Genomic DNA, 20,673 nt, shown 5'->3' with positions numbered 1-20,673 from the left:
GACTTTTTGCTGACATCCTGCTAATTAATCCCATCTGCATTGTGTAGTTTATCATAAGGAAAACAGATTTATGCGTTACTGTATTCAGTTACTGATGATGGTGTCTAGGGTTACTGTCATAGAGCTCCACATTACATTCTCCCATCAGAGAGATATGCTTTAAAACATTAAACTAAAGCCTAATCCCAACAGAGATCCTCATACACTGTTAGAACAGAGTAGCCTACATTTCAGAAGGTTAACAGTGAATGGCAGCGGTACTATTGCGAAGAGAGATCTTTCATTGGTTGACAATACGGTATCAATTTGCAGGCTTAAAGCACATTAGAATCTGAAACCAAATACAAAAACACATTCACTCAAATAATCTCCTAAATGGTGACTTTTATTGTGAAAAATCAAGTAAACCTAGTTTCTCTGTAGTGCCTTGTGTGCAACATTCATTGAAAGTGTCCTTAAACATCCATGTAATGGAACGTGGGAGAAGTCATATTTGAGTCACATCAACACCCAATAGAACAGGGCTCTCCAACCCTGTTCCTGGAGAGCTCTTGTCCTGTAGGTTTTCACTCCAACTCTAATCTGATTTCAATAATTAGCTAGTTGATAAACTGAAATCAGGTTAGTTATAACTGGGGTTGGAGTGAAAACCTACAGGAGGGTAGCTCTCCAGGAACAGGGTTGGAGAGCCCTGCACTAAAACCATGCCCCAGACCCATACCTCTTACACGCCAAAGGCTTTGGAAAGTCCAAGCAAGAACAGGGCAACATATACTGCCCTACAAAGGCAAAACGCAGTAACTACGTATTTTTCTTACTGCAAAAACTGACTTCAGTCTTTTTCTGTCTAGACAGATAGCAATTTCTGATATGCCATGATATATTCTGATGAATTGGCTTGTTCTTGTGTCAGGAAACTAAATACCACATTAATCAGAAAACATACCTGGCCATTACAACAGATCAAAGATTTTTGACCAACTTCGTAGTTACTGCGTTTTGCCTTTGTAGGGCAGTATAGGCTACCACACAAACTCGGCCCTGACCCAGAGTATTTAATTGTAAGACAAGATTTTCTATAAATAACAAGTCACAAGAGTTTTCTGAAAGGGACACTTTGGTATCTGTTTATGACAAGCTGACAAAAGCTAAATTAAATATTTTGTTTAGAAAAATGGGAATAGATGTGTGAGCGCTTTTAGACTGCATTAGTAGTCTGATGGGAAAAATAACAAATCACCAGCCTTTCACCATCACATTAGTCTCTGCCAACAAAAATAATGCCAGGATTATTTTTGGCAGTAACAACACCAACCACTTGAAGAAAAGTCAGAATTCATGTTTAAAGGGATCAACTATCTCAACGTCTTCTCCACTCCATTTCAAGAGCAAGGGTTGCCTAGAAACCGTTTGAATCAGGAAGGTTTCCTATCACGACCTCTACAAGCCAAAATGTTCGCACCGGTTGTCGGTGCGATTTGCCCTTTTGGCGGTATGAATGTGAGACAATATATCCACAGGAAAGTATAATTACAAACTTTTCAAAGCACTTGTAGTGCTTTCAGATTTCTATCACCTGAAGCATGCACAAGCTCGGCAAGTATGCATGCGTCTTGTACATGCATTTTTATCTTGTTGCGCATGCTTCAGGTGATAGAAATCTGAACGCACTACCAATGCTTTGAAAAGTTAATGTAATTATAATTTCCTGTGGAATATAGTCTCACATTCCTACTGCCAAAAGGACCAACCACACGGACAACCAGTAAAGTACATTAAAATATTATTTTATTCAACATTCTGGCTTGTAGAGGTCATGAGAAGAAACGTTCCTGATTCAAACGCTCATTTCTGCCCGACGTAGAATTCAATGCAACGTCGGGTTTCCAGGCAAGAGCAAGCCCGTGGTGGCTTTCATTGGTGAAAGTATAATAAAGAGTCGCAGTCTTCCTCTGACATGCATTTAGATTTAACATACATAGATCAACATTACAACTATGGCATCACTTGGTGGTCCTCACAATAGTCCAACAATATGAGTGAGGGTAATGGGAGATGAAAACGAAAAACACGATCATGAAGTGAATGTTGAGATGCAAAGCACATTGTTTAGACAGTACCTGAACTGCAAATGTATAAGGATTCATCCCTTAGATTTACATTATATATCATAAAGTCTATTCATCCATCAATTCCAAGATTAAAAGGTCCAAAATACAACAATTCAAATGTCTTGTTCAGGAAAATAATAATGGCATATAAACTACACAAAAAATTATAAACAAAAACCAATCCCACTATGGGTAATGCCATGGCCTTTTAATGGCAAAGTGCCATGGTATAATAATAATTGCATGAAATGTTAATGTTCCACACCAAGATGCAGACACCTCACACTGCATAAAATAAAATAAATAATTCAGTAATAGCCTACATCAGGAAAATAGGCTTGTCACAGCACCATTGAAGAATTTAGGGTATTGTATTGACCTATAAGGAATCTAGCTAAACTCTGCTATTATCTAATATTAAAGACATTGCCACTGCAAAACAATGAAAGAACAGCTTTTCTACCAAGTTACTGGGTTTATATTTGATATTTTGCAACAGTTTTCACTGTTTTTTCAAGTACTGGTGAGGCATCCACAAACAAAAACCTTTCATTAATATTGTCATTGATGTGTAAAACCAAACGTGTATCATGCCACAATGGCCCTGGAAAAATATTTCTGATTTCTGTGGTAGTACTGGAGAGTCTATTCTATTGTGCCACAAGTTAAAACTGTCAAAGTAAGGCATTTCCAGGCATCTCCAGTTTTGTTAAAAAAGTTTTCTGCTCCATTAGTGTTGACAAACTGAACAACACTTCAATGAACAATTACTCACTGTGTGTTGGGTGAGACTAAAAATGTCCCCAAAACAATTGTACAGAATATTTTTTATGAGCTCATAACCTTGCAATAAAGTAGTCTCTGAGCTGACAGCTGTAGTTGTAACACTGAACGGGTAAGACTGAACACGGTGTCTGATGCTGGATCAAGTGAGGTAGAGGATCGTACAGACACACAGAGTTGTAAGATGTGGGGCCATGCGGGTTCGTGGTGGTTGTGAGGAAGTGCTCTGACTCACACCTCTCCAAAGTTGGCATGGCCTGTCTCCTTGGCATGTTCCCGGGCCTCCTTCTGTCCTACTAGGCCTGTCTGACACACCAGGCAGCGCAGGGCAAAGCGGTTGACATCCGTGAACTGCCGCTTCCTTCGCGCCTCGTCCGCCAGCTCCAGGGCCTGGGCCAGGATGATGTCGTCTGTGGTGGAGAAGATGGTCTGGGGCGGAGTGTCGGAGCCGGGCGTCTCCTTTTGCAGTGGGTCGTAGTGGATGCCGTCGTAGATGAGCAGCACGCGTTTGTGGTAGCCAGCGTCCTCACCAAATCTATCCACACGCACCGTCTGCGTGTCCACTACACAGATCTCACACTGGTGGAACTTAGACAGGATGGACACCTCGATGGCTCCACCCCAGGTGTCGTCACGTCGGATCCAGGTGCAGTACTCCTCGTTGGTCTTTCCCAACACCGCCTCAGAGTAAGCCATGGGGTTGCTGGACACAATCTGGGTGATGAGACCTCGCATCTCAGGGGCACAAGCTGGGTCATATACCCCCCCCTCTACCACATAGGAGACACTGGTGAACAGGCAGGAGTTGTCTGCTGGAACAACCCGTCTGGCCAGCACCGGGGGAGACTCCAGGCGGGGTCCCTTGGTTACAGCTGAATTTGTTGTCTGGGTCTTTACCTTGTTCTTCTCCTCAACAATGAGAGTGTCTCCTGTAACAAATGTCATTTTCTGAATAAAATGCAGCCATGACATAGCAGGGTGAAGTCTATCCAGCTGTGTGAATGTAACATTTGATTGATTCAAGTGAGAAGAGAGAGACATCATAGCCTACCTGATTTGATAGGGTAGCCCCTGATGTGAGCGTCTCCGTTTCGGAGGTCCAAGCTGGAGGGAGGGTAGCCAACCATGATCTTCTGTACATCACAGGGGATACCAGTCAGCTCCTCTACCTTGTTCTTCAGCTCCTGCACACTGGACTGGTGGGTCAGGCCCTGCATTATGTGGCTCCCATTTTTGGTCTTACAACGCAGACGCAACATCCTGGGGGTCCTTAAACTGTGGGTGGAAAAAACACCATTCAACAAGGGAACATCTTCTGTTGTAAGTCGCCTACATGCCTGTGAAGTGTATGCTTGTTTATTCAGGCCAAGGAACCTTGTAGCTAGACATTACTTACATTTCTAATGAAAATATTATTTGTTTCATGTCACACCATGCTGATGACACTTTGGTGGAGCTAAACATGTGGCTAAACTGCTGATCACAGCAGTGCGAGCAAAACAACTGACTGCAACTATTTCTTTGTTCTGCCACTCCCAAGAGTATTTCTGTTTTAGCAGCACAATCACCAGATAGCAAGCTAGCTAGCATGTTATGGACAGTTTCTTCTTCTGCTAGCTACAATACGAGACGAGCTGGCTATCTGGCTTCAATGAAAATGGTAAACCCAAACTGTCTTGCTACACACAAACACAAATATTTATGAATGAGCAATATAATTGATGAATTGATGTTGAGTGGTAGTTAGCTAGCTACCTTGACAACTAGCTTCCGTTAGCTAGCAAACAGCTACTGAGCTAGCTAGCTGGCTAACGTTAGCTGGCTAAACTGTTATGGTACTTTACACTAACTGACTAACGAGATTGCAGCCTCGCTTTATATAACTAGCTTCATAGATATCAATGCTAGGTAATGAACCTGTTTAATTAATAATTTGACCATTATTTATTTGCTTACCTGATGAAAATTGTTCCCCTGCCGCGGACAATAAATATCAAATGACAGTCTCTAATGTGTACAACGTCAAAACTGTGTCGTTCGTAACGTTTTTACAACACACAAATATGACGTGTACACAAGCTTTGTTTCCTTCTGGCCAGAAGAGGGAATTGATTCATTTTATTTGCCAGTTAAAAATAAAATAAAATAAAATTGTATTGGTTGCATACACATACACTCTTTAGTAGATGTTATCGCGGGTGTAGGGAAATGCTTGTGTTCCTAGCTCCAACAGTGCAGTAATATCTAACAATACACACAATCTAAAAAGTAAAAGAATGGAATTAAGAAATATATAAATATTAGGATGAGCAATGTCATAGTGCGAGTATATATGTATATACACTACCAGTCAAAAGTTTGGACACACCTACTAATTCAAGGGTTTTTCTTTATCTTTACATTGTAGAATAGTAGTGAAAACATCAAAACTATGAAATAATTCACATGGAATCATGTAGTAACCAAAAAAGGGTTAAACAAATCAAAATCTATTTTCTATTTGAGATTCTTCAAATAGCCACCCTTTGCCTTGATGACAGCTTTGCACACTCTTGGCATTCTCTCAACCAGCTTCATGAGGTAGTCACCTGGAATGCATTTCAATTAACTGTTGTGCCTTCTTAAAAGTTAATTTGTGGAATTTCTTTCCTTCTTAATGCATTTGAGCCAATCAGTTGTGTTGTGACAAGGGGGGGGGGGGGGGGGGGGGTATACAGAAGATAGCCCTATTGGTAAAATACCAAGTCCATATTATGGCAAGAACAGCTCAAATAAGCAAAGAGAAATGACAGTCCATCATTACTTTAAGACATGAAGGTCAGTCAATACGGAAAAAGTGCAGTCGTAAAAACCATCAAGCGCTATGATAAAACTGGCTCTCATGAGGACGGCCACAGGAATGGAAGACCCAGAGTTACCTCTGCTGCAGAGGATAAGTTCATTAGAGTTACCAGCTTCAGAAATTGCAGCCCAAATAAATGCTTCACAGACTTCAACATCAACTGTCCAGAGGAGACTATGTGAATCAGGCCTTCATGGTCGAATTGCTGCAAAAAAAAACACTACTAAAGGACACCAATAAGAAGAAGTGACTTGCTTGGGCCAAGAAACACGAGCAACGGACATTAGACTAGTGGAAATGTGTCCTTTGGTCTGGACTTTTGGTTCCAACCCCTGTGGCTTTGTGAGACGCGGTGTGGGTGAACGGATAATCTCCGCATGTGTATTTCCCACCGTAAAGCATGGAGGAGGTGGTGTTATGGTGTGGGGGTGCTTTGCTGGTGACACTGTCTGTGATTTATTTAGAATTCAAGGCACACGTAACCAGCATGGCTACCACAGCATTCTGCAGCGATACGCCATCCCATCTGGTTTGGGATTAGTGGGACTATCATTTGTTTTTCAACAGGACAATGACCCAACACACGTCCAGGCTGTGTAAGGGCAATTTTACCAAGAAGGAGAGTGATGGAGTGCTGCATCAGATGACCTGGTCTCCACAATCCCCCGACCTCAACCAAATTGAGATGGTTTGGGATGAGTCGGACCGCAGAGTGGAGGAAAAGCAGCCAACAAGTGCTCAACATATGTGGCAACTCCTTCATGACTGCTGGAAAAGCATTCCAGGTGAAGCTGGTTGAGAGAATGCCAAGAGTGTGCAAAGCTGTCATCAAGGCAAAGGGTTGGCTATTTGAAGAATCTCAAACATAAAATACATTTTGATTTGTTAAACACTTTTTTGGTTACTACATGATTCCATATGTGTCATTTCATAGTTTTGATGTCTTCATTATTATTCTACAATGTAGAAAATAGTAAGAATAAAGAAAAACCCTTGAATGAGTAGGTGTTCTAAAACTTTTGAAGAATACGTAGGGTAGAATAGTATACAGCAATAGTTAAATAGGATAGGCCTTGACTAGAATACATTATATACAGTACATATGAAGTGGGTAAAACAGTATGTAAACATTATTAAAGTGACCAGTGTTCCATTATTAAAGTGTTCCATGGCTATGTACATAGGGTAGCAGCCTCTAAGGTGCAGGGTTGAGTAACCGAGTGGTAGCTGGCTAGTGACAGTGACTAAAGTTCAGGGCAGGGTACTGGGCGAAGGCCGGCTAGTTGTGACTATTTAACAGTCTCATGGCCTTGAGATAGAAGCTGTTTTTCAGTCTCTCGGTCCCAGCTTTGATGCACCCATACTGACCTCGCCTTCTAGATGTTAGCGGGGTGAACAGGCTGTGGCTTGGGTGGATGAGGTCCTTGATGATCTTCTTGGCCTTCCTTTGCGGACAGTGCAGTTGCCATACCAGGCGGTGATACGGCCAGACAGGATGCTCTCAATGGTGGTTCTGTAGAAGCTTGTGAGGGTCTAGGGGCCAAGACAAATTTCTTCAGCCTCCTGAGGTTGAAAAGACGCTGTTGCACCTTCTTCACCACACTGTCTGTGTGGGTGGACCATTTCAGATTGTTAGTGATGTGTACGCCGAGGAACTTTAAGCTTTTTACCTTCTCCACTGCGGCCCCGTCGGGGCGTGCTCCCACTGCTGTCTCCTGAAGTCCACGATCAGATCTTTCATTTTGTTGACGTTGAGAACACATAGGCTACGATTACACAGGCAGCCCAATTCTGATATTTGTTCCACTAATTGGTCTTTTGACCAATCACATCAGATCTTTTCACACCAGATCTTTTTCAGAGCTGATCTGATTAATCAAAATACCAATTAGTGAAAACATATCAGATTAGTGAATTAGTGAAAAAAACGCAGCCACATTCACACAGTTTAACATTTCTAAAACGTGACAGGAATATCACTAAAAAGTCAGAGACTTATTTCCATTGTGGAAATTGTGGATGGATCCAGCTATGATACCCAATCTCTTTTAAAAATAAATGTTAACTCTATGACATAGACGCAGAGGCCCGTTTATTAAGTACACCCATCTAGTACCAGGTCGGACCCCGCTTTGCCTCCAGAACAGCCTGAATTCTTCAGGGAATGGAAACGTTGCTCAATTGGTATCAAGGGACCTAATGTGTTCCAGGAAAACCTTCCCCACACCATTACACCACCGCCACCAGCCTGTACCATTGACACCAGACAGGATGGGGCCATGGACGCGTGCTGTTTACGCCAAATCCTGACTCTGCCATCAGCATTACGAACCACGAACCAGGATTTGTCGGACCAGGCGATGTTTTTCTACTCCTCGATTGCGTGCCCACTGGAGCCACTTCTTGTTTTTAGCTAATAGGAGTGGAACCTGGTGTGGTCATCTGCTGCAATAGCCCATCCGTGACAAGGACCGACGAGTTGTGCATTCCGAGATGCCATTCTGCACACCACTGTGGTACTGAGCCGTTATTTGCCTGTTTGTGGCCCGCTGTTAGCTTGCATGATTCTTGCAATTCTCCATCGACCTCCCTCATCAACAAGCTTTTTTTCGCCCACAGGACTGCCGCTGACTGGATGTTTTTTGTTTGTCGCACCATTCTTGGTAAACCCTAGACACTGTCGTGCGTGAAAATCCCAGGAGGCCGGACGTTTCTGAGATACTGGAACCGGGACGCCTGGCACCGACACTCATACCACACTTAAAGTAAATTAGGTCCCTCATTTTGACCATTCTAATGTTCAATCGAACAGTAACTGAATGCCTCGATGCCCGTCTGCCTGCTTTATATAGCAAGCCACGGCCACGTGACTCACTGTCTGTAGGAGCAAACCATTTTTGTGAATGGGGTGGTGCACCTAATAAACTGGCCATTGTGTTTATTTTGTCAAGTATACTTCTGTGAAATACAAATTACAGTGACATATTAAAGCCTCATATAGTTTCAATTCTGATAATGCAATTGAAGTGACATTACATGAGTTGTGTGTGTAGTGCTTAATAGTTATCTTGAGCTGTACAAAGAGTAGGGAATGAACTTGAAACCTGCCACCTCCTCCTTCCCCAAAAACTCACACACAAAAAGGAGAGATCAATTACACCTGTTTTATATCTTTATTGACTCTTTAATACAATTACTGGAGAAACGTCTTAAATACAATTCAACAATGCTAAACTAGCTGATTGATGCAATGAAGTCCATATCAACAGGCAACATTTTGCATGTTAAAATTCACGTGGATAATGCTGCAGCCGGGTAATGAATACAGTACATTCTTGAGCAGAGCAAGCTATCCTTGGAAAACTATCAAATATATAGTCACACCTCTTGACATTTCTTTGGAACCGTCATGTGTATGATTATACACATATTAAGTATGCACAGAACAGATGAGTTTTCAGTAAGGCTTTCAACATGCCCCAAAAGGCACAGGAAATAACTCACATCATTAATAAATGTGACCCTCTAGTTCACAGTCATTAGAAAAATTGGGTGTGCGTAATAGCGCAACTTTTATCTTCATTAAAAGGATATTGTGTACCCCTAGTTGCTTCCAGTGCAAATTTCCATAAAGCTCCTCATTTCACTTTATGCAGGTGATTAATGAAAAACATTCAACACAATACAAACTCCAAACACAGCAAAATGCTACACATTTATACAAACACGCGACATCTCAACATCTAATAAACGTTCTTCTTTTGGTATTCTAAATATCAACATCCTATAAACATTTCCTTCAAGTATCTCAGAGCATTTGTTAAAATATGGGATATTTGCACAATTTTGTTTTCAGTGTTAATGGCTAACAAGACACATTTATTAATAGTGGCATGTCTGTGATAATTGTTTAAAAGGCAAGGGTCTCAAATAAGCTTTGAGTTGCTTAAAAAACAACTATTGTGTAAAACATTTAAAACATTTGCTCAACCATTAATAGAATCAAAGGGACAATTCAGCTAGAATTTCACAAGAAAGGTCTTGAAGCTACACTATGATAACTATGACCGTAGTACTTTTCTTATACCATGTTAACATTTCTATTTGTTTCTCCTTATGTTCCCAAAGACAGAGTAAATAATTGACAGAAAAATACATTCATTTACACAACTTCAGCATACAATAAGTTCATTTTTAAGAGCACTGGACTAACTTCTAATCTAAAATTATATATATATTTATTTATTATTGTAACTGGTTACACACCGACCATATATGAGCACAATATCAAAATATGTGATGGCTAATGAGGATGTATCTAATAATTGGCAAGAATGTTCTAAGCTACAGTAGTGGGAAATGATTACATGATACCATAACATGCTGCCATCTATATTCAACAAGACATAGAGGGTCTCTGATACACACAAGGCATTACATCCTAAGACTAGTAACAGGCGTTGTTTTTAGGATCATGTTCGATTTCTATTGGCATACATGCAAGAGGTGTTTTTTTTTTTTTTTTTTCACAGTATTCCACCAGTTGTTCCAGAGGTTTGGCATGCAGAGGAATGATGATGTGGAACGTCAGAGGGACATGGAGGAGAGAATGATGAGAGCTTCAATGTTCAGGGCCATAGGGAGAGACTGAGGCACCAGCTGAACATGAAGGTGACTTCTTAGTCACTCAGAAGCGGAAACAGCCACTTGTTTCTTCTTGGCTGTCATAGTCGATTCCTTCACACAAGGAGTCCTTCAAATAGAACAGACATGATTAATATAATATTCCTGGGTCTCTTTTCCTATCTCTGTCTTAACACGTGTTGGAGCAGTCTGATTAATCATAGTCTTAAAAGCATTACTACTAGTGTTATGCTTCAGAAAAACCAATGAACAGACATCTCTGCTAGGGAAAATGTTTCTCATGATATACCATCATCATTATAATACAAAGAGGGAACAAAATGATTAGTGCTATCAGTAACTGAAAATGATGATACAGCATACTGAATGGTGATATTGGTTAAAGGTGATACATAACCCATTGTTTGAGATTACGTCTCGTGAATAAGTGAAATTATAAACTGGGTAATTAGCACCCTGAATGCTGATTGGCTGAAAGACGTGGTATATCAGACAATATACCATGGGTTTGAAGCAAAAGTACTTGTTTACTGTTATAATTATGTTGCTAACCAGTTTATAATATCAATAAGGCACCTCTGGGGTTTGTGGTATATGGCCAATATATGGCTAAGGGCTGTATCCAGGCACTCCGCGTTGCGTCGTACTTAAGAACAGCCCTTAGCTGTGGTATATTGGCCATATACCACACCCCCTTGGGCCTTATTGCTTAAACAGAAACTGGAGGAGTTCTGCAGGAATTTATTTAAAATAGTCAGACAATAGCTTCCTATCCAAGGCTGTAACGACACAGACAGACAGGGAGGGAGAAAAGGAAGAGACAGAAATGGGGAGACTAGCTATAGCACTGAACTCACAACAAACCAAAGTGAGCTAACACCACAACAAGCACCTTTGAATATGCATCTCAAAACATCAACATGTCTATATTTAACGCCCTTGTGTGGTATTGAGCTCTGAAGCTAATTGTTGTACAGAGCATACTTCTCCTAAGATCACCATATGGATTTAAGTGACTAAAGTATAACACCTGGTTACTGGAAGACGTTTTAACTGTGAATCTTCTGGAATGGTATTCAGAAGACGTAAATTAGTAAAAGAGGTAAGTGGTGCAGTTTGTTTGGGAAAGGAATAGTGCTATACATATTCTTCAGCCTATGAAGAAAAGGGGAGGCCATGCAAGACAAACAGCTGATGTTGTGGGAAAGACAGACATAACACAAAGAGGAGAAGCCACCAACAAGACCACAACATGTCTGGATTATCAAGGGGATTTAAGAGTGAGGGGATGCTAAGGATAAAGAGTGATTGGCTTGGGGTGGGGGTGGCAGGTGGGAAGAGGGAGGTGACAGAGTGATTAATTAAGTGGGCGCCAATTTCTGACACTAACTTGGCTTTGCTGCAGCATCCCCTCTGGCATCTCGGTGAGCCAGGGCCGGTTGAACTGGTAGTGACTGGACAGGGGGGTATAACTATTCCACCGGAGCAGGATGGGAGCTGGGTCCCTCGGGACCTTTTCCTGGTTGGAGATGGGGAAACACCAGGTGCATTAAAGAAAGAGACCCGGGCACACCCAGCGTTACTGGGACAATTCCCCAAAACACAGCAATCAAACAATTGTTTTCCTTGACCAACCACCACAACAACAAAACAAGTTATTAAAGGGGGCCGGAGCATTGGTGGCGGTGTTTGCAAGCAGGGAAACGTGATCAGTCATAGCTTCCTCCAAGTTAAATATAAAGTCACACTAACTACTCAATTAACCAGACATACTCTAGCTTGAGCTACTTTGGTTAAAGAGGAAAAATAACCAAGAATATGTTCCATGAAGCATGTGATATGTGAGCAGACAGAGCAGAACCTTGCCACTGAGGATAACATGCAATGTTACTTACAAGTGGTCGGTCGCGATGTGTGTTCACTGCCTTCACGTTAAGGTACAACATTTCCACTTTACAGCCTGGGGAAAGTTGCAGAGAAATTGATGTGACCCGTTCCTAATTGCCATACAAACGACAAGTGGTGACAGAGGAACAGGAACTCAGATGTGAACATGCATAAAATAATTGTCAGAACAATTTGTTCTGCAAAAGACTTACCATATGCAACAGGGGTGAGCTTGAGCACCGTGTGCAGTGGACATTTCAGGTAGGGCAGGTCATCTATGAAAGACAAAAATAGTCCAAACAAAGTGTCAATTACCTCTGGTGTTTGTGAAACTGTCAGTAAAAGTGTACTGTGCAGTGTGTGCTCACCCACCTGCACTCTTGTCCAGGAAGTAGGCTAGCAGGCAGCGCATGACAGCCTGGTGACAGATGACCAGCACGTTGCCCTGTCTCTCTAGCTCCATGATGACAGGCTCTAACCGCTGCACCAGGTCCTGGTAGGACTACAGGGAGGGAGAGGGGACATACTGAGCCTTAGTGATCCCTCACCCTACCAAGAGTAGGGCCCCATAAAAGTGGTAACTCCCATAAAAGTGGTAAGAAGGTAGGACTTTACCTCTCTCCCTGGGTAGCGGTACTTGTGCTGGTCCCTCAGGGCAAACTCCTCTGGGAATGATTTATGGATTGTATCATAGGTCATATCCTCACACACCCTAACAGACAGGAAAGAGAGAACTCTGGAAAATGTCACTTGTCAGTTGAGTTGCCAGGTAATGATAAATCTAAATTATTATACAAACAATGAATATTACAAGTCCTTTATAACAGAACAAGTTCATTTTCATCACAAAAGGTGTCTACTTAAATTAAACCATCATGGTATTCATTATGTTAGACCAGTGATAGGTGAGAGATCAGAGGTAAAGTCAGTACTGACAGCATTGATCTCATTGAGGATCTTCCACTGTTCGTAGGGCACAATCAGCTCCTCAGCAGTCTGGGTGGTGCGTCTCAGCTGGCTAGTCCATACCTTCAAGTCAGACAGTTTGTGCTCCTCAATGAAGCCGTGCAAGGCATGAGCAAACTGGACCAGAATGGGCAAAGGAGAAAGTAAAACTAGTGAAGCGAGATTAGTGTCAATAACAGGCCCATCCATCAGGGTACTTTTTATTAACTATTTAAGAGTACATAATAATTACATGATCAGATTACCAGTGTTTACTCAAATTCAAAGTACAGGAGCTTTATTTAGTATTTTCCATTAGCTGTAACTAAATCGAAATAGAAACTGGTAGGGTCCACTGACTCAAATACAGGGGTCAGTGTCATGCTGACTGCTTTCTCTAGACTGGGCCTAACCCTTATGGCACACAAGACACATACAGTACCTGTTTTCCTCCTGGGGAGAGTTCTGAGTCGCCGCCGATACGGCCCTCCGTGTTGCGATTGCTCTCTCCATGCCTGCACAGGTAGAGGGAGTGAGAGTGGACTTGGATATGAGGTGAAATCATGAGGTGGAACACTATCTTACTCTGGATGTAGTCCTGCACCCGGTTCACCAGGAGGCGCCGGCCCACATTCTCCACCTTGATGAAGGATAGGTCCCTACGGGACACACAGTAACACAATTGTCTGTCTGTATTCTGTCTCCACCTGGTGGCTTACATCTGAACTGTCGCAGCAAATTTACAGGAATTCTGGAGAACTACTGTTATCACCTACTAGGTATAACAACACATGATCAGTCACTCCGCCATGTCAGCTAACAATTTTTAGATTGGTAGTTAGTCTAGCCAGCTATCTAAACTTGTAGTGATCATGGCCGAATACCGACCGGGCACGCAGGGCACGTGCCCTGACCTCCAGGGGGCCCTGATTGATTTAGTTAGTCGCTCTCACTCAGATATCATATTAACATGGCATAAGTAATGACAAAAAGAGTAGAATTGTAGGAAATTAACTTTTTTTTAAATCAAGAGGGGGGCCACTAAAATGTTTTGCCACGAGGTGGGGGACCCCCAACCAAATCTAGCTTAGGGCCCCCAAAAGGCTAGGGAGCCCCCCTGGCAATCTCCTATTCAAATGCAACACACTGAGATAGACAATATGCTTTGGTCATTCTTACTTGTCATAATCATCGGGATCCAAAGGTTGGTATGTAACCTTATAGCACTCTATGCATTTGAGAAAGTCATCCATCACTCTCTCTCTGTGTCTCTCTGTGTAGTCTGGACTGGATACCTTCACCTCCTGTATAGAGATATAACACATTAGAATGTGGGCAAAGAAAGAATGAGAGTTGTCACATAGCAGGGATATAGTCAGTGTATAGATATGTTATAGTTTTGACCCTGGCCTGGGGTCATAGTAAAGCACTACAATCCCACATGGCGACATCGGAACATACCAGAATATTAGCAGCAATGACTTCTGGGTTGTCACACACTGACTCCACAAAGAACACCTGTTGGAAAGACAATAGCTCAGACTAAACTACAACAATATACTGCCTCACCACAGGGCTGGATGCAGAGTCACATGACCACACACTATCAGATGAATCTCAATATTAAATGGCTGTCCATAATACAGAGTAATGTTATATGGAGATACAATTCTAACACAAACATATATTTGGCAATGTAGCACATTGCATGTTACCTTGAACGCATTCTCTTTCCCCAAATCAAGAATGAGGTCTCTCCTCTGCCTTGTCGTGTTTGTTGCATCAAATACCTAATCAAAGCAAAGCAAACATCACAAAACTGGTGGATAAACATCAAATATATCGAGCAGACAAAAAGGAACCAAAATGAGAGAGTAAATGCCATAGAGCAATTTGTCCACCTTCTTCAGTTAGATATCCCTTCACATCCTCCAGGGCTACCAGGGCACACTGTCTGTGGGAGAGGAGAGGGAAATACAATTACAGTTGTCTGCATCAAAGGGCTCAACAGTGGGTCTGCAGCAAAGGGAGCAGGTATGCAATCCAAACTCAGACAACTATACTTTTTTTATTAGATACTTTATCTTAAAGGCGCCTGTATCATTTGTTTGCTCATTTCATGTTTGATTGTAAGGTAAGCGGGCCAGTAGACCAGAATTATATACTGTATGCCAATCTTTCTTCTGTACCGACACCTGAATAGTAACACTGACAGAACAGTGACGGAACATACCGATTCAACATTTTGCAAGGCTCATATGAGCAGAAGAGGGACAGCAGCAGCAGTGTATTTAGATCAGCATTCTGTGATGTCAAGAGCCTTACAGCTGTTTACAGGTCCATAAAGGGCAATTCTCTACACAGACTACTACATTCACTTTCTGAGCCTATTCAGATGTATGTCTCATTCAGTAATTATACTGGATACATTTTTGTGCTTGCTTAGAAAACGTTCAGCTAGTTGGAAAATAGTAATCCACCACAAATTACTATGAAAAACTAAGCACATTTCAGTTTGAATCCCGCAACTGGTGTGTGTGTGTATGTGTGTATGTGTGTGTGTGCTCTCAAGCTCTGTCAGGTTGGTTGGGGAGCATCGCTGCACAGCTATTTTCAGGTCTCTCCAGAGATGTTCGGGTTCAAGTCCGGGCTCTGGCTGGGCTACTCAAGGACATTCAGAGACTTGTCCCGAAGCCACTCCTTCGTCATCTTGGCTGTGTGCTTAGCGTCGTTGTCCTATTAGAAGGTGAACATTCACCCCAGTCTGAGGTCCTGAGCGCTCTGGAGAAGGTTTTCATCAAGGATCTCTCTGTACTTTGCTCCGTTCATCTTTCCCTCAATCCTGACTAGTCTCCCAGTCCCTGCCGCTGAAAAACATCCCCACAGCATGATGCTGCCACCACCATGCTTCACTGTAGGGATGACCTGGTTTCCTCCAGACGTGACACTTGGCATTCAGGCCAAAGAGTTCAATATTGGTTTTATCAGACCACATAATCTTGTTTCTCATGGTCTGAGAGTCCTTTAGGTGCCCTTTGGCAAACTCCAAGCGGGCTGTCATGTGCCTTTTACTGAGGAGTGGCTTCCGTTTAGCCACTCTACCATAAAGGCCTGATTAGTGGAGTGCTGCAGAGATGGTTGTCCTTCAGGAAGGTGCATCCATCTCCACAGAGGAACTCTGGAGCTCTGTCAGAGTGACCATCGGGTTCTTGGTCACCTCCCTGACCAAGGCCCTTCTCCCCCAATTGCTCAGTTTGGCCGGGCAGGCCAGCTCTAGGAAGAGTCTTGGTGGTTCCAAACTTCTTCCATTTAAGAATGATGGAGGCCACTGTGTTCTTGGGGACCTTCAATGCTGGAGAAATTTTTTGGTACCCTTCCCCAGATCTGTGCCTCGACACAATCCTGTCTCGGAGCGCTACGGACAATTCCTTTGACCTCATTGGTTGGTTTTTGCTCTGACATGCACTGTCAACTGTGGGACCTTAGACAGGTGTGTGCCTTTCCAAATCATGTCCAATCAATTGAATTTACCACAGGTGGACTCCAATCAAGTTGTAGAAACATCTCAAGGATGATCAATGGAAACAGGATGCACCTGAGCTCAATTTCGAGTCTCTTAGCAAAGGGTCTGAATAAAATAAGGTTTTTCTTTTTTTATACATTTGCAAAAAAATCTAAAAACCTGTTTTCGCTTTGTCATTATGGGGTATTGGTTGTAGATTGATGAGGAACATTTTTAATTCAATCAATTTTAGAATAAGGCTGTAACGTAACACAATTTCTAAAATGGGAAGGGGTCTGAATACTTTCTGAATGCACTGTATTCTGTTAATAGAATATGGGTCTTTTGTACAATGAATAACTGCTTGCACAGCAGACAGTGTGTTGATTCAGAAACTCATTAGCCATTGACACAGCAGCCAAGGATGCAAAGTAAACCTGTGAAATCAAGCAGGAGAGAACCTGGTGTACTGCTGGAGTAATGAGATTGACTCAGATCTGACCATGCTGAAGGAGACACAATACTTGATTAATGAAAGTTTTTTCTTGCATGTTACCATTCATACAAAACTTTGGCTCTCATATGTGAACTCAAGTGTGCAACGCAGTTGTGACTGCTTTTTCAGTATGATTCATGCATATCACTGCATGAATAAAACAAATGTAACTTACTTCCTTATTTCCATGGCTTCTTTGTTGTTGTGCCTGAAGAAGTCGTAGGACTTGTAAGCTTTGACGGCCTCTCGGCGGTAGACACCCAAGTTAAACACTACAAAATGAACAAAATGGCATCAACAATAGAGTTATGACTAGCGTATCAGTGTCTACATGGTCTATTGTCTCCTATCATAGAAATGGGACTGGTTTAAAGTAGGATCCTATTCAACATGGGGCGTCTCAGTTCTCAGGAGCTTTAAAACTTTGATTTAAAACTTGACAGTTACCTAATTAATGAAGGTACCTTTGTAGGCCACAATACACTTGTGATTTAAAGTTGAGTGAAGTGCTTATTTAAAGATATCTAAAAAACTAGAGGGTTAATAGTCAATAGTCTGTCATAATGGAAGACTTAAAGGGACATGTCTAATGTCTTCAAAAGTGAAGTTGTAGAGAGGCTGTCTTTCCCCACTCACCTTTGGTTGGCACCTCTATCCAGTTGAGGTATCGTGTCAGTTTCTTAGACATATCTGTGGGAGAGTTTGTGATGTAGGATGCCCATGCTGAACAGAAAGACAGACAGACATACTATAGTGCATTAGCATTGGACTAGATCAGATACTACTGTATGCTGTCTATGCAGTATACAGTGAGGGAAAAAAGTATTTGATCCCCTGCTGATTTTGTACGTTTGCCCACTGACAAAGAAATGATCAGTGTATAATTTTAATGGTAGGTTTATTTGAACAGTGAGAGACAGAATAACAACATAAAAATCCAGAAAAACGCATGTCAAAAATGTTATAAATTGATTTGCATTTTAATGAGGGAAATAAGTATTTGACCCCTCTGCAAACTGACTTAGTACTTGGTGGCAAAACCCTTGTTGGCAATCACAGAGGTCAAACGTTTCTTGTAGTTGGCCACCAGGTTTGCCCACATCTCAGGAGGGATTTTGTCCCACTCCTCTTTGCAGATCTTCTCCAAGTCATTAAGGTTTCGAGGCTGACGTTTGGCAACTCGAACCTTCAGCTCCCTCCACAGATTTTCTATGGGATTAAGGTCTGGAGACTGGCTAGGCCACTCCAGGACCTTAATGTGCTTCTTCTTGAGCCACTCCTTTGTTGCCTTGGCCGTGTGTTTTGGGTCATTGTCATGCTGGAATACCCATCCACGACCCATTTTCAATGCCCTGGCTGAGGGAAGGAGGTTCTCACCCAAGATTTGACGGTACATGGCCCCGTCTATCGTCCCTTTGATGCGGTGAAGTTGTCCTGTCCCCTTAGCAGAAAAACACCCCCAAAGCATAATGTTGCCACCTCCATGTTTGACGGTGGGGATGGTGTTCTTGGGGTCATAGGCAGCATTCCTCCTCCTCCAAACACGGCGAGTTGAGTTGATGCCAAAGAGCTCGATTTTGGTCTCATCTGACCACAACACTTTCACCCAGTTCTCCTCTGAATCATTCAGATGTTCATTGGCAAACTTCAGACGGCCCTGTATATGTGCTTTCTTGAGCAGGGGGACCTTGCGGGCGCTGCAGGATTTCAGTCCTTCACGGCGTAGTGTGTTACCAATTGTTTTCTTGGTGACTATGGTCCCAGCTGCCTTGAAATCATTGACAAGATCCTCCCGTGTAGTTCTGGGCTGATTCCTCACCGTTCTCATGATCATTGCAACTCCATGAGGTGAGATCTTGCATGGAGCCCCAGGCTGAGGGAAATTGACAGGTCTTTTGTGTTTTTTCCATTTGCAAATAATCGCACCAACTGTTGTCACCTTCTCACCAAGCTGCTTGGCGATGGTCTTGTAGCCCATTCCAGCCTTGTGTAGATCTACAATTCTGTCCCTGACATCCTTGGAGAGCTCTTTGGTCTTGGCCATGGTGGAGAGTTTGGAATCTGATTGATTGATTGCTTCTGTGGACCGGTGTCTTTTATACAGGTAACAAGCTGAGATTAGGAGCACTCCCTTTAAGAGTGTGCTCCTAATCTCAGCTCGTTACCTGTATAAAAGACACCTGGGAGCCAGAAATCTTTCTGATTGAGAGGGGCTCAAATACTTATTTCCCTCATTAAAATGCAAATCAATTTATAACATTTTTGACATGCGTTTTTCTGGATATTTTTGTTGTTATTCGGTCTCTCACTGTTCAAATAAACCTACCATTAAAATTATAGACTGATCGTTTCTTTGTCAGTGGGCAAACGTACAAAATCAGCAGGGGATCAAATATTTTTTCCCCTCACTGTACCTACAAATTATACACAGCCCTGACAATGAAATGAGATACACTAGATAAGGCAAAACAATTTAACTATCAAAGTGGTTGGTTGGTGGGATCAAACATAACTGGATTAATTTATTGTCCTTGATTTCCCATGTACTGTATACTCAGATGAAAAGGGATAGATCAAAGTGCACTGGCAAGCCATAGTTTGCTATTCTCATATCAATTACGGATGCAACAGGACTGCAGATAGGCTGAATACTGTACAGAATATGGGCTAATTATAATCATATTTCAATATAATATGCATGATAAAAATATGTGGAAAGAGAATGAATAATTTGTCAAAATTATGCCCAATGGAATAATTTTCAGAGAAGACTAATCTCTCACAATATTATTGATGCACATGTATTCCTTTTAAAATAATTTGCTTGAGAATGTGTGCATCAGCTACATGTGTTGCATCTCAGGCATAGGGACAGCTTTAATTCATAACTGGCAAAACTTTCGGAGATAAAGCCAAAACAAAACAACACCTGCAGACTCATTATGTGCCAGTCAAAACAACCTGAGGCAATCATGCAGACTGCAGAGGAATTGTTGCCGTCCTGCCCATGACCCTGCCTGTGTACAGCTCTCCTGCATTGAAGATTTTCTCTGGGAGGCTTATCAGTACTTACAACATTTCTTCTCATTCATTCTGAGCTCTGTTTTCTTGGCTTCGGCAGAGTTGGCCAAGCCAGTCTTTCTCTGAATGGTTGCTGACATGGTGAAGTTGTGTCCTTGTTGTGCCAGGTTTCCAAAGGCTCTAGAAGGGTATGGCCCCAGACAATCTGAAACACAAGGTTGATTTATTCTAGCAGTAGGTTTAGGCCTAGTATTTTAGTATTTCATTTCTTAGTAAGTCATAACATTTTCATGTCTATTTCCTTAATAAGAATTACTAATTTATTCACTATTTGAACAATATTCAATTAAATTAAAGTTGATGTACCGGTATAACATTTTAAAGCATTTAAAAAATTGAAATACATTAAGTAATAGGAGTCTGATATTAACTTAAAAATAAA

At 42.0% G+C, this 20,673-nt stretch overlaps 1 protein-coding gene and 1 pseudogene across 2 annotated transcripts; both read right to left on the bottom strand.

Annotated features, from left to right (window-relative positions):
* Positions 1–1,953: 1,953 nt before the first annotated feature.
* On the bottom strand, positions 1,954–4,920 carry LOC311133882 (ubiquitin thioesterase OTU1-like). Its single transcript, XM_084167486.1, has 3 exons — positions 4,851–4,920; positions 3,946–4,169; positions 1,954–3,823 (listed from the first exon to the last, which is right to left on the bottom strand). The coding sequence occupies exons 2-3, from the start codon at positions 4,151–4,153 to the stop codon at positions 3,126–3,128; spliced, it is 906 nt and encodes a 301-aa protein (XP_084023612.1). The 5' UTR covers positions 4,154–4,169; positions 4,851–4,920; the 3' UTR covers positions 1,954–3,125.
* Positions 4,921–10,423: 5,503 nt separating this feature from the next.
* Positions 10,424–20,371, bottom strand: LOC311134408 (6-phosphofructo-2-kinase/fructose-2,6-bisphosphatase 2-like; annotated as a pseudogene). The gene is made up of 15 exons: positions 20,284–20,371; positions 17,847–17,933; positions 17,386–17,482; positions 15,100–15,166; positions 14,928–15,002; positions 14,674–14,730; positions 14,392–14,516; positions 13,655–13,871; positions 13,200–13,350; positions 12,883–12,979; positions 12,640–12,769; positions 12,480–12,542; positions 12,276–12,340; positions 11,771–11,899; positions 10,424–10,489 (listed from the first exon to the last, which is right to left on the bottom strand). The product of its transcript is annotated as a 6-phosphofructo-2-kinase/fructose-2,6-bisphosphatase 2-like (transcript).
* Positions 20,372–20,673: the final 302 nt, after the last annotated feature.

Source organism: Coregonus lavaretus (assembly GCF_964263955.1).
Source record: "Coregonus lavaretus genome assembly, chromosome: 8".
Lineage (NCBI taxonomy): Eukaryota > Metazoa > Chordata > Actinopteri > Salmoniformes > Salmonidae > Coregonus > Coregonus lavaretus.
The sequence above is the reverse complement of the archived record's forward strand: the minus strand, read 5'-3'. Positions and strand labels throughout refer to the sequence as shown.

Excerpts from the sequence above, each read along its gene's own strand:
- LOC311133882 (XM_084167486.1), bottom strand. The coding sequence starts at position 4,153 with ATGTTGCGTCTGCGTTGTAAGACCAAAAATGGGAGCCACATAATGCAG. Across the intron at positions 3,824-3,945 it reads GGGCTACCCTATCAAATCAG|GAGACACTCTCATTGTTGAG; the intron begins GTAGGCTATGAT and ends CATTTGTTACAG.